This window comes from Lepidochelys kempii, chromosome 6, assembly GCF_965140285.1.
Source record: "Lepidochelys kempii isolate rLepKem1 chromosome 6, rLepKem1.hap1, whole genome shotgun sequence".
NCBI classification, from domain to species: domain Eukaryota; kingdom Metazoa; phylum Chordata; order Testudines; family Cheloniidae; genus Lepidochelys; species Lepidochelys kempii.
Window position 1 is genome coordinate 20,714,863 of NC_136385.1, and position 17,731 is coordinate 20,732,593.

Consider the following 17,731-nt stretch of genomic DNA (forward strand, 5'->3'; position numbering starts at 1 on the left):
AGCATATCCCTAGCGATTCTGGCAGCTCTCACTCACTTTCAGGCCTTGCTGCACAGCTTGAAGTATTAGCTCGACCACGGTAGTGGTTTTGCCAGTTCCGGGTGGTCCATGGATGATGGCAAGTTCTTTCTGTGCCAGCGAGAAGGAAACAGCCTCCCTCTGGGAGACATCCAGCGATTCGTTATAGAATTTTAAAGGCTCTGTGGAAACAGCAAGAGGATCATTCAGATGTCAGCTACACATTGGGCACTTGCAAAAGAGTGAATACACAAGTACAAATAAAGTATGCTCTTGGTAGCTGGCGTGAATCAGTCTGACAATGAGAATAACATTTCTAGCGAGCGAGGCAAGCTGTTTAACACCCTGGGGACTAACACTCGAAACTTGGATTTCTTTCAAAAATGACAGGTTACATGCGTTTTCCTGATCTTCCTTGCTTTGTTATCTTGGGCATGCTTCAGAGGGAGTGTGTATTATTTTTCCAGATAGAGTCTTATCAAAACACTGCTGCACTGGATAGCATTTAAAGGAGCAGTCTCCTTAAGGGAAAACCAAAGGGTTTTTGTTGTTGTTGTTGTTATTAAAGGGACCAGAAATGTTTTGGTAACGTTAAAAATTCAGTTGGAGAAAATTCAGAGATGTTTTTTAATTTAATCATTCCTCTGCTGGTTATGAATCCACACACAAGAGCATTGTATTAGCAACCAGGAGAAGCAGAAAAATTACACTGGCTGTAAACAAAAGTAAAACAGACCAGCCTAGTTTCACTGCATAACCCCAAGCAAACAGCATAATGGTGAAAAAGAAAATTAGATTTTCAAATCTCTTTCAGTTCTCATTATCTAAGATGTTGCTAGCAACACAGGAAAAGGAAAACTCATATGTGACTTTCATCTTGACTGTGCTCTTAATTTCAAAATATGGGATTCTTCTCTTATTTCTACAAGCAGTTTATTGCTCTTTATACCTCTTAGATTTCTCTGAGTTAGAGCCAAATTTATTCTCATCCCACATAATCCTGCTGTTAATCTCCCTTATTACTGCAAATTAATTACCACAGAAAAGCTAACTCATGAGACTGAAGTTTACACACACAAAAATGATGGGTGAAAACCCACATAAGGCAGGCTCCTGGCACCATCTTTTGCCTGGTGTCATTCATTAATTTCACTTAGGGCCTGATGCAAAGCCCAGTGAAATCAGTGGGAGACTTTCTATTGAAAGTGACTTTCCATCTTCAATGGACTTTCGATCAGGCCCTGGCACACTGGCAGGTTGAATGATGTTCTTCCCTTTGGTACACACTTTGCCACCTCGGGCGCCCACCTTTAAAACTCCTGGGCACAGGTTAACAACACCGGGGGCCCAAAAGGCTTCAAGGGTGAGGGGAAGAAAATGGTGTCTTGTTCTTGGGTCTTATTCTGCCTTTTTTTTTTTTTTTTTTTGAGGGTAGAGCCTGTTACAGTAACTCGCAGAACAACATTAGGTCTCTGTGGGATAGGGAAAAAGCAGCTCCCAAATGAGAGGCATGTTCCCACAAAGAGGAACAGTTGGTAAGTAGGAGTCACTTTTTTTTTTTTTTTTTAGTTTGGCAAACAGGAACAGGTGTTTTCAATTGCATGTTGGCAAAAGGTGCTCTATGGAGCAGGTGCATCAGGAGGAGTGACAGTGTCAGATTCTTCCCCCCCACCAGTGTGCTTATTTAGAGGGGCCGTCGCTCACAAGGGCAAGGTGGTCCAGTCCCCAAGCCCATTCAGTCCTCAGCCTCACTCTACGACCACTAAAAAGAGGTAAACGTTGAGAATATTTTGTGTGCACCGAGACCACCAGTTGATTTCACTATGGTCACCAAACAGCCCATCAGTCACTGGCATGGGGTGGAGGAACGGCGCATTAAGCCAGGACAGAAAGGGGTTTCATGGTCTCGCCTGCAGACAGGGCTTGAGGTCTGGGCCACTCCACAACACCTGCCGGAAGTGCCAAGCCTAGAGGGGAGCATTCTCCAGCTGGACAGAAGATCCAGGAGGGCCAAGAAGAGAGACTGGAGGAGGCAGAGGGAGGAGCCCTTTTGTAGATCTGGAAGGAACTTGATCCCAAAGGCCAGAAAACTACAGGCTGCCCAGAAGACAAAAGGGAGGAACAGTGGTGGACCTACCCTGAGTGGCAGGGAGTTCGGGCTACAGATGCTCAGCCATCTGGCAAGTGGAAGAAGAGCCTGTGGAGCAGGTTTCCCCTGAGAGTCAAATTTGAAAACCTCTCCAGGTCTCTCTGAGGTTATAACCAGTCTGCGAAATGGAATGGGCAGGTGGTGGGTTTTGTCTCTGTAGAACAGACCCCAGCTCATTCCCAGCTTAGCCTGGACTTTTTGTTGATTCTTCAGACTGTTAGTTTGATTAAAGAGTTTTTCATCTCTAGCCCCACTCAGAGGGAAAATCCTCCTTTCTAGCTCCTGCCATGGCCAGCTGGCCTTCTCCTAACACAACACTTGCCTCTGCTGACCAAGTTGCTGCTTTCCGGCTGCTGCTGTGGCCTCTTTGTTGCTCTTATTCCTCTTCTCCATACAAAATTTAGGCTCAGAATATCTGCTGTGAAATGCACAGAGCTCAGCGGATCTGCTTCAATCTACGAGCAGACTGTTGTTCTTAAGAGCTACTCAGAATTATTTTTTTAATTAAGAATTTCCAGGTATAGCCTGAAATCAGGCCTGGTAGCATACTTAGGCCCTCACGTACATAGGAGAAATGAATACATGTATGTCAGGCCTCTCTTCCAATCAGTGCTCTGCTTGCAAATTTTAATCCTAACGAATAGAATGTGCAAGGGCCTGTTCACACACCCAGCACCCCTGGGCTTGGTGGCTGTGAGTCACACAGATGAGACGCTGGAATCTTATCGCTGTTGCAGCCCTGGTTTGGGACAAGCCAAAACCCTTTTCAGTGTCAGAGCGATGAGGAAGCCGTTTGTCGGGAGAGTTACACGAGGAGCCTGTGAAGTGGGATGGTATCCCTCTAGCACAGAGGTGGGCAAACTACGGCCCGCAGGCCACATCCGGCCCACGGGACTGCCCTGCCCGGCCCTTGAGCTCCCGGCTGGGGAGGCTAGCTGCCGGCCCCTCCTCTGCTGTCCCCCCTTCCCCGCAGCCTCAGCTCACCGTGCCACCAGAGCTCTGGGCGGCGGGGCTGTGAGCTCCTGCCGGCCAGTGTGGCTACAAGAGCCGCTGGCCCGCCCCGGTGCTCTAGACTGTGTGGTGGCATGGCTGGCTCCAGCCGGGCGGCACGCCTGCCAGTCCTGGTGCTCTAAGCAGCATGGTAAAGGGGTGAGGAGCAGGGGGGGGGTTGGATAAGGGGCACAGGGTCCCGGGGGGCAGTCAGGGGACAGGGAGTGGTTGGATAGGCGTGGGAGTCCCGGAGGGCCTGTCAGGGAGCGGGGGTGTGGATAGAGGTCAGGGCAGTCAGGGGACAGGGAGCAGGGCGGGTTGGATAGAGGGTGGGGTCCCGGGGGGCGGTTAGGAGCGGGGGGCCCCGGGGGGGGGCAGTCAGGGGACAAGGGGCAGGCGGGTTGGATGGGTCGAGGGTTTTGAGGGGGGCAGTCATGGGGCGGGAAGTGGGAGGGGGTGGATAGGAACTGGTGGCACAGCCTTCCCTACCCGGCCCTCCATACAGTTTCAGAACCCCGATGTGGCCCTCAGGCCAAAAAGTTTGCCCACCCCTCTCTAGCATGTGATTACCCAGATCTCTTCGAACTCTAAGGGCCAGGTTGCAAACTCTTTGCAGTGATGAAGTCATCCCACTTTAGTCAGTGGAAGTACTCCTGTACCTGCTCACCAGTGTAAGGAATTCAATTTTCAACGTCCAGAGGCTTCTCAAACTTGAGGGGTTCATTGACATATACTCATAGCTGTAGAGACATTAAAGAGACTCACACCCATGTACTGGTAGAAGAACAGATCCCATTCAGCTTCTCCATTATAACCTGACAGCACCTAAATGACTTTAAAAAAGGGGTCATGGGGGGCTTAACCCGGAACAAGATGCTCTCCTCTCTGTTACTAATGTGTGCTTAGACAGGGCATGTCACAACTGGACACATACCAAAGATGGGATGGGTTCTTGCATGGGGCAACAGCTTCCTACTCCAAAGTGTGCTTTGCAGTCCTCCCTGACTCCTTCACAAACACTACAGATTAGCAGTGCGGTGACTATGTAAATCCAGAGTGCATTAGAGAGGTATGGCATATTTGGGATTCGTCAGGTGAATGAGTGCAACAACAGTCCCGTGTAAATGGAGAATTACCCCACAAGAACATTAGAAAAAGTTCTGCAGTAAATCTTCAGCGGTTCTGTCATACTTCTGCCGATGGCTCAGCTTCTGCCCTTAATCACTACGGCCTTTTTAAACAAGTTCTTTAAACCATGTACTCTTAGAGCAATAAAACTGAACTGGGATTTCAGCAGCACCTTTTCTTGCTCGAGATATCCACAAGCTCTTCCCAGAGCAACGTGGGTAGCAAAACAACCGCACAGTCAAATGCAGCAGCCACTCTGTCCTCAGCATTGGCTCACAATCAGACCAGGTCAGCAAAACAGATTCTTTTGTGACACGCCTTTGATCAAGACAGCATCAGGATCCTGGGTGACCCACCTACTCTTCCCACTTTCTCCTGGACAGCAGAGAAAAGCAACAGATTCTGCTACCCTCTCTGCTGTGCAACTGCATAGTTAGGCCTATAACATGGAATGCTTCACAAAAGAAATTTACAAAAAGAAAAGGAGGACTTGTGGCACCTTAGAGACTAACACATTTATTTGAGCATAAGCTTTCCTGAGCTACAGCTCACTTCATCGGATTTGTTAGTCTCTAAGGTGCCACAAGTCCTCCTTTTCTTTTTGCAGATACAGACTAACACGGCTGTTACTCTGAAAGAAGTTTAGGGATTCACATCCTTGGATCGCTCATTCGAGGTGGCTGCCCTAGCTGCATACAGCTAATAGCACAATGCTGACCCCTGGTGGATAATAGTATAATTTATCGCCTTGCACATTGAAGAACTCCAAAACCCTACTAGTTTCCGCATATACACGCAGGAATCGCTCCAAACACACTGAAACGCAGCCACCTCTGGGGTGTAATTGAGCAGCTGTTTAACAGCTGGAATTAAGTGTGGGATTTATTTAGAATGCTCTAAATGGTTTGGGCCACAGCTGCACAAGGGATGGCACACAACAGTTGTGATCAAGCTGTTCTAAAAGGGAGAGAGATCCTGGCAGGGCATTCTCCATGAGACTCTGGAGCTTGCTGCCTATTTGGTTTGACAAGACAAGGACTTCTTAAAGTTCAGAGCCTGCCATTAGGAATATCTATTCTCACCGGCTTCCCTGGGAGCAGCAGAATTAGGGATTTGCAGTAACTGTTCTGAAGAAGGGTTTTATTCTTTGCAATAGACTTATTTCATCTGGGCATATTATGTCCAAAAGCTGCTTGTTATATTACCCTAGATTACTGCATGAGCCATTACATTTGTAGCCTCTCTGAAAGATCTTGTGTTTGTGTTAAAGATATTTATTCTTGGTTGCAGTTTCAATCATTTTACAATGCTGTAGGCTTGGACAGGCACGATTATAAGTAAATAACTAAAAATTAAATAATAAATAACGCTCAGTAGTTTAGGATGGGAAGTGGATACTGCTGTATCCAGCTGTAACTGCAGTCTGTTTTAGAGATGAATGTAATTAGTCACCCTGGAATTTGCCATAGACATAGGGTCTACCATGCCTAGGCCCCAACTAAATTCACGGTCTATTTTGGTTAATATCACGGTCATGGGATTTTAAAAATTGACAATGTCATGATTTCAGCTATTTAAATGTGAAATTTCATGGTGTTGTAATTGTAGGGGTCCTGACCCAAAAAGAAGTTGGGGGTGGGTCACAAGGTTATTGTCGGGGTGGGTCACAGTACTGCTACCCTTACTTCTGTGCAGCTGCTGCCGGCTGCGCTGCCTTCAGAGCTGGGCAGCTGGAGAGCGGCGGCTGCTGGCTGGGAGCTGAGCTCTGAAGGTAGAGCTGCCGCCAGTGGCAGGCCATAAGAATGGCCTGGTATAGTATTGCCACCCTGACTTCTGTGCTGCTGCCTGCAGAGCTGGGCCCTCAGTCAGCAGCCGCTGCTCTCTGGCCGCCCAGCTCTGACGGCAGCGCAGAAGTCAGGGTGGCGATACAATACCATGCCATCCTTACTTCTGTGCTGCTGCTGGCGGGGAGCTGCCTTCAGAGCTGGGCGCCCGGCCAACAGCCGCCGTTCTCTGGCCACCCAGCTCTGAAGGCAGCGCAGAAATAAGGGTGGCAATACTGCGACCCCCCCTAAAATAACCTTGTGACTCCCTTTTGTGTCAGGCTCCCCAATTTGAGAAGCACTAGTCTCCCACATGAAATCTGTTTAGTATAGGATAAAAGCACACCAAAAAACAGATTTCACAGGGGGAGACCAGATTTCAAGGTCTGTGATGCATATTTCATGGCCGTGAATTTGGTAGGGCCCTGTGACAGGGTGCTGGGCAAGGAGTGCTTAATCAGACCCCTGCCACGCCCACTCCAGTTAAGGGGAGTAGATTGAAGCTGGCTGAATAGGCCTGTGCCTGCCTGGCAAATAGCAACAGCTGCCAGCCTAATTAGAAAGGGGCTATAAAAGGGCTGGGAAGAAGGAAGCTGGAGGGAGAGTGGGGAAGAAGGAAGCTGAGGGGAGAGGAAGGGAAGAGAGAAAGGGAGTGGCTCTGGGCTGCTGCTTGTAAAGCCTGGCTGAAGCAAATCTATATATAAATAGCAAGGCAGTGATGGGAAAGAGCTATAAATAAAGTGCACTGGTGATTGCTTCCACCTGATAGACCCTGACTGATTTGTGCGGGCAGAAGCAAGAGGGGCCCAGCTGCGCCTCACTAAGGCCCTAACCATGGCTATGCTTCAGAAAAGTGCCATGGGATCTTAAAACAACCTCAAATCATCAGAATTTCAGCTTTCCATCTCATGGGAGAGGCAGCACCTCCTACAGCCCAGTGTTCCTTAATACCATGCTGGTGCGTGCAAAGAAGCACCTTCTAAATCACCAGCATCACTTCTTTCAGCATAGAATTGCTCCTCAGAGCTTTCCCCTCCCAGTATTGGGCCCTCCTCAGCTTGCGAGCTCTCAGTAGGTCACAGCCAGAGGTGGTAGAAATGCCAGCCCAGCATCAAACAACAACAGCAGTAAGACAGCAGAGGTAGAAATGCAAGTTATAAGACCACTGATGCAAGCCTCGTGTGTCCAAAGTTCAAGGGAGAGGCCCAAAGAAACTCAAAAATGAAAGGAAGTTAGCACAAGGTCTCAGTAGCTGGAATTCTGGTGGGAGACATCCCTGCGCCTTGTTGCTACTGAACTGGAGCTCATTCAACTACTGGTGTCTGGGATTTTCTAGCGACACTGGGACTGAGAGAAGGGACGCACGCAGACTACTGTCAACAACTCTGTAAATCACTGAGAGTCCGGGTGGAATTGCTTAAAATTGTTGCTATGACCACTATGTGCCGAGTGATTGTTTCTTTATGCGGTGCAACATCACAAACTGTAGTTGGGTGCTGACTGTTTTTAATTACTTTAAGGCCATGTCTACACTAGCTTCTTCTTCTTCGGCTATCCCTTGATGCGAGGATGACATCTGCCAAAAGGGTTTATTGGTGAGTTTTTAAGTGGCTGAGGAGCCCAATTCTTGCCATGCTGATTTTCCTACAGATGTGACACGTATAATATTCGAGAAGGGGACAAATCGTTGTGCGGGAACTACAGAGGTACTGCCCTCCTCTCTATCGCAGGGAAAATTCTTGCCTGGATCCTACCAAACCGCCTCCTCCCCTTACCGAGGAACTCCTCCACGAATCACAGTGTGGCTTCAGGCTATCCCGAGGCACAACCGACATGATCTTCGTGGCAGGACAGATTCAGGAGAAGTGCAGAGAGCAACACCAGGAACCGTTCATGGCATTCATCAACCTAACCAAGGCCTTTGACTCTATCAATTGTGATGCCCTATGGAAGGTGCTGTGTAGGTTTGGCGGTCCACAGAAATTCATTTCCATCATCAGACTACTCCATGATGGGATGACTGCCACCATTTTGTGCAATGGCTCAGAGACCAAACCATTCACCATTTGCACCAGCGTCGAGCAGGGCTGTGTCACTGCTCCAACACTCTTCTCCATTTACCTTGCCATGATCCTGATTCTCATTCACGACCGCCTTCCTGACGGAATCGGGATTGAGTACCGTATGGATGGCCAACTCCTCAATCTTCGATGTCTCCAAACAAAATCTAAGATCACGAGAATTGGCATCACTGACCTTCAGTATGCAGATGACTGTGTCATTCTTGCACACACAGAGGCCAACCTGCAAAGCACCCTAAATCTTTTTGCAGATGTCTATCACTGCCTGGGTCTTTCTTTCAACATCAGGAAAAGCAAGGTACTCTACCAGCCCTCACCTGCACAAACTACTCTTCGTATTCCACAAACCACCATCAGTGGAGAACCCCTGGAAAATGTGGACCATTTTCCATACCACATTGACACAGAAATTGAATACAGGATCCAGCACATCTTTTGGAAGACTACTCAAACAAGTCTTTAATGAGAGGGATCTACAAACAGGTACGAAGATCTTGGTTTACAAGGCAGTTGTCATCCCCACCCTTCTCTATAGGTGTGAGACCTGGGTAACCTAGAGACGACAGCTTAAGCAGCTGGAGTGGTTCCGGCAGCGCTGCCTCAGGAGGATTCTCTGGATCAGCTGGGAAGACCGACGCACCAACATCAGCGTTCTCGCTGCAGCCAACATCAGCAGCGTAGAAGCGCAGGTCATGAAATACCAACTCCGCTGGGCTGGCCACTGTGTACGTATGCCTGACACTCGCCTCCCAAAGCAAGTACTCTTCTCTCAGTTAAGTCAGCTAAGAAGGGGTCATGGAGGGCAGCAGAAGTGTTTCAAAGACGTACTGAAAGTACATCTTAAAAAGGGAGGCATCAACCCAACAAACTGGGAGGACTTGGTGCGGAACAGAACACTTTGACCCCACACCATACACCAAGCCACAGCTCACTTTGAGGAGAACAGACGTGCTCATGGGACGGAGAAGTGACAAAGGAGGAAAGAAAGGGCACAACACTCCAGCCAACCACTATGTCTCCTCCAACACTGTCTACACTAGCACTTATGTTAACAAAATTTTTGTTGCCCAGGGGTGTGAAAAACACACACCCGAGCGACATAACTTTTGCCAGCATAAGCGCTTGTGCACCACTTATATAGATCCTTCGGCCACAGTATTTGGCAGTTTACACATTGGTTCTCAAAATAACAAAAGCTGTTAAGACCACATTGTAAATCATAGTACATTTCATTAGAAAATAACTGAAACCCATTGACCAGTTTGAGCAGCACAAAAGAGTGTCTCAAGCTATTACAATTCTATTTCTTTGTGCTCTGGTAGAACTTCAAAAGAAAACCAGCCTCACTAATCCTTTCCAAAATGGAAGAGATTTCTTCTCCAGGCCAAGAGGCTATATGCCAGGAATCAGTCCCGTAAAGAAATCTACAAGGAAAGCACACAGTGGCTTGAGGACTCTGCCTAGCTGCTGACATACGTCCAGCAACAAGAAATTACTATCCCCCTTCTGACTCTGTCTCTTAATATTGCTTGTGAACATCATTTCACATTCACATTGAGATGCTGCAGCATGTGTATTTTTAGGGTATTATATAGCTTCTTAGGCTTTATACCTCCCATCCCCACTTACAGCTCTGTCATGAATGAAACCCTGCTCTATGTGTTTGTTATTTATCATCTTGGTCCTTAGGACCTCCTGTTCTCTGACCTCCTTGCAGCTCAATTCTTCCCCGTTCTGTCTATTCAAAGTTCTGTGGTCAAAAATCATGTTCCTCTCCTGCCATTCTGACCCCATCTCCTCTCTTCTTGAATCCCTTCCTTGGATTCCATTCTTCGTCCCCACCATTAAGTGCAAGTTATTCTTCCTATTTGCACAACTCTCCTCTACCTACATTTTTTTCTACACCTCTCTCGCTCCCTACACACTTCTGTCATGCACTTGACATCTACTCCCGAGTTAGACCAAATTTTCAGCCTCAGCATTATTACATGAAGCATCTTTGATGCATCTATCCCTGTAGATAATTGCATCTTGTGATTCACAAAAGATGTACTCTTGGTCCTTGAAGGAGATGTTCTGCTATGTCAGTAAAGGGCCATGAAATGATTTAACATTTTTCCACTTGTGTCAGAAAGCACAATTGTGAGACACAGAATTCTCTCTATATACATTTCCTTGCTGTTTGTAGAATCTTATCCCTGTCTAAACTAAAAAGCATCACTCGGAAACTGCATGGGGCCTTGTTGATCTAGTGATCAGAGATGACAGGACAGGAGTTTCGTCAGCGTTTATATTTAAGTCTACAAAGTTCTGAACCGTCTTTCCCCATGAAAAAGAGAGAGAATTCTAAGGCTATAGGAGCAAGTCTTGTATACCTTCCAGCTTCACTTTCTCTTTGGGCCTGATTCAAAGCCTACTAAAACTGATGAGAGTCTTTCTGGTGATTGCAATGAGCTTTGGATCAGACCATTTATTTGTTCATTTCCACGTCACTGCCTCCTGACATGCTCATTTCCTCCTCCACACGGATTTAAGTCTAGATGGCATGTTATCAAGCTCAGCCTCAATTGTGAGTGTCATTTGCATAATCAGCCTTGCTCTGCGCTGCTCCTCCTCCTCTGTAAAGATGATGTCTAGTCTCCTTCCACAGACACTGACAAACAAGATTTGTGTTTTTCCTGCTTAGGCCAAAACAAATGTTTTAAGACGTATATTTGGCATCGATCGCAGAGCTCCACAGATCTAGCCAGTGAGGGTAACCCACAATATAAAGACAGTGACTGTGCAGCTACATTGGGAGTCACTGCACTGGCTGCGGGCTCTCAATATAAAGAAGTAGGATCCGGGATTCAGTAGGTGGCGCTCTTCACCAAGTTGCTCCTGAACCAATGCATGAAACCAGTGTTAGAAGACACTGCTGCTGAAGTCCCCTTCTTTCAGGTCATGATAGAGCAGGGGTAGGCAGACTTTTTGGCCCTAGGGCCACATCTGGGTGGGGAAATTATATGCAGGGCCATGAATGTAGGGCTGGGGCAGGAGGTTGGGGTGCAGGGTGTGGCAGGGAGCTCAGGGCAGGGGATTGGGGGCTCAGGGCAGGGGGTAGAGGTGCAGGAGAGGTGTGGCAGGGGGTTAAGGTGCTCAGGGCACGGGGTTGGAGTGCGGGGTACAGGCTCCAGCTTGGCAACGCTTACCTCGAGCGGCTCCAGGGTCGCAGCGGCCTGCAGCGGGGCTAAGGCAGGCTAACTGCCTACCTTGGCCCTGTACTGCTCCTGGAAGTGGCCAACATGTCCGGCAGTGGCTCCTAGGGGTGGGGCAGGCAGCTCCGCCACACGCTGCCCTCGCCTGTGGGTACCACCCCCAAAGCTGCCATTGGCCGCGGTTCCCCATTCCCGGTCAATGGGAGTTGCGGGGGTCGGTGCCTGCAGGCAAGGGCAGCGTATGGAGCTCTCTGTCCCCCTTCCCCCAGGGGCCGCAGGGACATGGTGCCGTCCGCTTCCAGGAGCGGCGCAGGGCCAGGGCAGGCAGGCAGCCTGCCTTAGCCCCACTGCACCACAGGGCTGGCAATCCCGCAGGCCAGATTGAAAGCCCTGACAGGCCAGATCCGGCCCGCAGGCCATAGTTTGCTTTCCCCTGGGCTAGACGGCCTAATGATTATGGGGCTGACCCAGCTAGGTACTGGGCACCTTCATTCTTTGAGTCAATGGGAGCAGAGAATGCACAGCACCTTCCAGGCATTATATAAAGTAAGACCATTATTATTCAAAGCCAGGTCAGTGCAGCATCTTCCTCTTTAAGTAGAAAGTGTGTATACTGGAGATATAAATGGAAGACATGCTTTGCGTGTGACTGTGGTATGGTGTTTTAGAGTGATATGCCACAGCTGTCATATTACAACTCTGCTGATTAATGCAGCTAAATTTGCATATTAATCAATATACTCAATGACTGGGAGTAAAAAAAAAATCTGCAGAGTCTTTACTACACATCTGGGCAATTCATATATATATATATATATATATATATATATTTTTAATCAAATGAGGCCGTTCTGCCAACATGCAGGAAATGCAAAGTTAATGACTAGGGCCCTACCAAATTCACAGCCACGAAAAACACGACACGGACTGTGAAATCTGGTCTCCCCCCATGAAATCTGGTCTTTTGTGTGCTTTTACCCCATGCTATACAGATTTCACGGGGAAGACCAGTGTTTCTCAAATTGGGGGGGCCTGACCCAAAAGGGAGTTGCGGGGGTGGGGGGGTCACAAGGTTATTTTAGGGGGGGTCGTGATATTGCCACCTTTACTTCTACGCTGCCTTCAGAGGTGGGCAGCCAGAGAGCGGCGGCTGTTGGCCAGGTGCCCAGCTCTGAAGGCAGTGCACCGTCAACAGCAGCACAGAAGAAAGTTTGGCAATACCGTATCATGCCACCCTTACTTCTGCGCTGCTGTCTTCAGTGCTGGGCGACCGGAGAGTGATAGCTGCCGACTGAGGGCCCAGCTCTGCAGACAGCAACACAGAAGGAAGGGTGGCAATACTATACCAGGCCATCCTTACTTCTGTGCTGCTCCTGGCAGTGGCTCTGCCTTCAGAGCTGGGCTCCCAGCCAGCAGCCACCGCTCTCCAGCTGCCCAGCTCTGAAGGCAGCGCGGCCACCAACAGCAGTGCAGAAGTAAGGGTAGCAGTACCATAACTCCCCCTAAAATAACCTTGAGACACTCCCTACCCAACAACTCCTTTTTTGGGTCAGGACCCCTACAATTACAACACTGTGAAATTTCAGATATAAATAGCTAAAATCATGAAATTTACAATTTTTAAAATCCTTTTACCATGAAATTGACCAAAATAGACGTGAATTTGGTAGGGCCCTATTAATGACGCATCCAAACAAGGATGAAATGAATGCACTTATTTAATATAAAAATCTGACATACATCAGAGTCCCTGAATATCCAAAAGGCAAAGAGGAAGGCATAAGGGGATGGTTCAGTTTAAGCACAGTATTTGGAATACATAGCTGCATGACTCACATTAATGTTATTCTTCATTCCCAGTATATTATGCCAGAAATCTAGTCCAAGGCAAAGTTAAAAAGTACGAATGAGAGTCGGTGTGAAAGGGGGAAATGTGAGCTCCCATGTAATGCTCATGTACAAAGAAGCTAAGTAATCAAGATGAAAGAAAACATAGCTGCAGGCACAGAGCACAAGGAAGTTGTGGCATAAAGGACAACAAACAGGACCTCCGCCAGTGTGTAGAAGGAGGGGCAACAGGGACAGCATAATTCTCAATCAATGAGCTAGGGCAGGGATTCACTGGGCAGTGTATAACAGGTCATGAACGATGAGTTTTTGTGAACAGGATCCTGGACTGGGACTAAGGAGAAATTGATTCTCCTGGCTCAGCCCCAGACTTCCTGTGTGACCTTGGGCAAATTTCTTAATCTGATCTGCGGGGCAGAGGACTTCAATCTCCAGAACTATCACCTTCCACCAGCATTACATCCACTTTCAGAAAGAGAAATAAGAGTTCTTACTTGTTTCACCGGGAGCACTTGGATCAGAGGAAAAGAAGAGGACATCGATAAGATTGCATGCTGGACCCGAGTGATACTGTGTTAGTGTGTTTAAAGCTCTGTCAAAGAAGAGAATATAAAGGTTGAAAATTTGAAGGGGACTCCTTCAGAAGCTCCTGATCATCCAGAAACCCTGGTAAGCAACACTAACATTCCCTCCCTCACAGGGCCCTCTTAGTGTCTAACCATCTAGACATGGACCCAAGCCACAAAGTTCAAATCTGAAGTGGGACTTTCCCAAGGGTGTTCAGGCCTGAGGGCTTAGTCTGGGCCCCTCTCCACTAACAATTGGCTCCTCAATTTGGTTTTCAAGCGAGAAGCTGTCCTTCTGGGCCTTCGCGCCTCCCACTAGCCACACAGAGACCCGGCATGTGAATAAACTTCCCATTCTAAAAAGGGCAACTGTCATGAATTGTAGTGCAGGCAGGTGTCAGAGCACCTAGGCCTGCATTAAGATTAACAGGGTACAGCTTCAGTGGCTGGAGTATTACACATACAAGTCCCATGAACAATGGGGACCGTGCAACTAATACCTCAGTGGTGCTCGCTGAAGCAGTACCTCACGAGGTATAGCCCAGTATTATTTTGCACGGTGTCTCTCACAGAAGCTGCATCTGAAAATGCTTTATAGAGATAAATAAGCTAACCACAGAGTCACACAACGACAGACAGAGAAAAATTATAAGGTACAGTGAGACGGAAAGGACGGGTTTTCAGAGGAGATCTAAAAACAAGATGGAGAGATAATAAGGTGGAAGGAGGCGGGGGGGAGGGGGGAGTTCCTGGCGGCAGAAGCTGTAGCAGAGAAGCTCTCCCTTGAGGAGAAGCGAGACTGTACAGAAGGACAGAGAGTGAACGTGGTAGTGGGAGGAGAGAGAGGAATCAGATCAGTGAGGTAAACTAAGGCAAGTCCCGGGGGGGGGGGGAGGGGGGGGGGGTTCCTAAAAAGGCAAAGCAGTTTTGAACTGGATCCTGAACTGAATGAGCCGCCAGGGGAGTTGTCTGAGGGTGTGAGTGATATGGAAGGTGGGTAGCAACTTACTTTTTCAGCCTCTTGTAGGTGACATCATTGGCTAGCTTCAGCAGGCGGTAGGAATTCTCTTGGCCCAAGCTCAACAGGCCATCTCGAGACTCCTCAAAGGCAATGGTAACCGATTTGGGGGTTATGCGGGTCACAATTCCTGTGGAAAGTGGATCACCCTGACCAGCAGATTCATAAAGACCCACAATGTCACCTGCAAAAACAAGCCATGGCAGAGAACAAAACTCAGTGCACAACAGGCCTAATGCTGTTCACAAGCCAACACAGATGAGGCCTCAAGAGGAGCCCCCGTGAGGAGATAGTGAGCCAGTCCTCCAGCTGGTGTAAATCAGCATAGCCTGTTGAAATCAGAGGACTCCTGCCAATCTACACCCACGAGGATCTAGCACTTTTGTTCACCACCAGGTTTAAACTTGTATCAAACTCCAAGGAAAGGACTTCTCCTTCTCTTAGATGACAGAGGGCCACTCCTTAAAGCACGGGTGGGCAAACTTTTTGGCCCGAGGGCCACATCTGGATGGGGAAATTGTATGCAGGGCCATGAATGTAGGGCTGGGGCAGGGGGTTGTGGTGCGGGGGTGCGGGGTGTGGGAGGGGGTGCGGTGTGTAGGAAGGGGCTCAGGGCAGGGGGTTGGGGTGCAGGAAGGGGAGCGGAGTGCAGGAGGGGGCTCAGGGCAGAGGATTGGGGTGCAGGAGGGGAGTGGCAGGGGGCTCAAGGCAGGGGGTTAGGGGGCGAGGTGCAGGAGGGGTTCAGGGTGCAGGCTCTGGCCCAGCACTGCTTACCTCGAGCGGCTCCAGGGTGGCAGTAGCATGCAGCGGACCTAAGGCATGTTCCCTGCCTGCCCTGGCCACGCGCTGCTCTCGGAAGTGCTGTTCCCACGCGCTGCTCCTGGGGGTGGGCAGGCGGCTCTGCCGCACGCCGCCCTCGCCTGCAGGTACCACTCCTGAAGCTGCCATTGGCCGCGGTTCCCCATTCCCGGCCAATGGGAGTTGCGCGGGGTGGTGCTTGCAGGTGAGGGCAGAGCATGGAGCGCTCTGCCCACATCCCCCAGGGGTTGCAGGGACGTGGTGCCAGCCGCTTCCAGGAGCGGTGCGGGGCCAGAGCAGGCAGGGAGCCTGCCTTAGCCCCGCTGCGCCATGGGGCTGGCAATCCCATGGGCCAGACTGAAAGCTCTGACAGGCCGCATCCAGCCTGCAAGCCATAGTTTGCCCACCCCGCCTTAAAGCAACAACCCAGCCACATACCCCTTCCCTTTCACCTCCTCTTTCATTCCCCCTCCTAAAATATTGATTCATTATGGGATACATTCTGCCCTGCACAATGAGAAGTGTTCAGACACTAGTAATCCCCAAACCAACTGCGCTGGACTTCATCTCCTGCGCTGGACTTCATCTTCTGTGCCATAGACCAGCAGCAAAGTGCTAGCCAGGACTCAGGGAAATGATGTGCATTTACAAGGCTCCGGGGGGTGGGGGGGAGGGCTTTTCTGAAAGCTCTTGTTTCTCTGAACTTCAGACAGTTTATTGCAGACAGCCTTTTTCTTTACAATGCCTGAGAGGACATGACATTGTGCTCCTTCCAAATTACTGCTCTGCTGTATGTCAGCTGTTAGGGCTAAAAAACGAATGAGCGAGACCTGACATTTAGATGGAATCGTAGTTCATTTTAGCTTAGAGATGGGCCTCTGCTGATCAAGCTACTTGGTTTAATTATGAAATGGTGGTTTAGCGAGATGGATGTCTGCCAAGAAAGCAACTTAGCTGCAACTACTAGGTCGAGTCCATCTAAAATTATATTTTTGAATCATGAGCTACAAGAAGTTCTAGTTAATAAGACCTATTAAATCTTACTTTAAAATGATTCCATACTTATAATTTACCACTGCAACTGTGTCATTCCTCTTTGAATAGTATTGATATATGCCATTTTTTGCCCCTGTGGCAAGACACAGATTTATGCCAAGTCGTTTTAATTTCAAAGGTTCCTCTGTGGGTTGGAGTCAGGCTGAAATAAAAATTTTTAATTAAACTCTAAAGTCCGTCTTTGAAATAATACTAAAAAAGCAGGGTTGTAATCAGAAGAAGGTCTGTGCTCCCATGTTTAGTCAACAGATCTGCTTCCTCTGGAGTAGACCATGCCATGGAGGTACAGCCCTGCTCCCCTCATGTGCTGGTCCTGCACTGTGGGTCAGTACAGTGGAATTGAAAGGCCAGTACACACTGTCCCTCCATCCTCAGAGGAGAAGGAGGAATCAGTCCTTGTGCTCAGGGACAGCAATTCTGCAAGAGGAGGGGAGAAGGTACCTTGAGCGCTACATCTTCCCCAGGTGCACATGGGGCACCCAGTCACAATCTGGTTTCAGAGGAACAGCCGTGTTAGTCTGTATTCGCAAAAAGAAAAGGAGTACTTGTGGCACCTTAGAGACTTGGTTAGTCTCTAAGGTGCCACAAGTACTCCTTTTCTTGTCACAATCTGGTTATTCAGATTCATAGATTGCACAGCCAGAAGAGACAGCTGGGATTATCTAATCTGACCTCTTTTATAACACAGGCCATAGGACTTCCCCAAAATAATTCCTAGAAGATCTCTTTTAGAACATCATCCAATCTTGATTTTAAAATTGCCAGTGATAGAGAATCCACCACAATCCTTGGTAAATTGTTCCAGTGGTTGATAACTCTCACTGTTAAAAATTTACACCGTATTTCTAGTCTGAAATTTGTCTAGCTTCAACTTCCAGCCATCTGGGTGTTCAAGTCGCATCTAATTATTTCACAAACAAATCCAAGTTTTTACAGGTGTTAGCACATAAAGCCGATTATGGGAGAACAAACTGGATTCTAGCCTTCCTCGTGCAGCACCAACAAAATCACCAGCTAAACTCTGACTGCCCTTGTAGCTTCTTTTGTACTGACAGTGAT

The 17,731-nt window shown here is 48.5% G+C and overlaps 1 protein-coding gene across 2 annotated transcripts in view; it reads right to left on the reverse strand.

Annotated features, from left to right (window-relative positions):
* The window catches only part of IGHMBP2 (immunoglobulin mu DNA binding protein 2), an 83,847-nt gene that overhangs the window by 59,371 nt on the left and 6,745 nt on the right, over positions 1-17,731 (reverse strand). For both annotated transcript variants that reach the window (XR_012159304.2, XM_073347032.2), the window contains exons 3-5: positions 14,810-15,002; positions 13,729-13,826; positions 37-200 (exon numbers count right to left, since the gene is read on the reverse strand). Coding sequence is in view for 1 of the 2 variants with exons in the window: in XM_073347032.2 (XP_073203133.1) it covers positions 37-200; positions 13,729-13,826; positions 14,810-15,002 (455 nt within the window). In the remaining variant the exon portion in view is untranslated. The remainder of the gene's footprint in view (positions 1-36; positions 201-13,728; positions 13,827-14,809; positions 15,003-17,731) is intronic.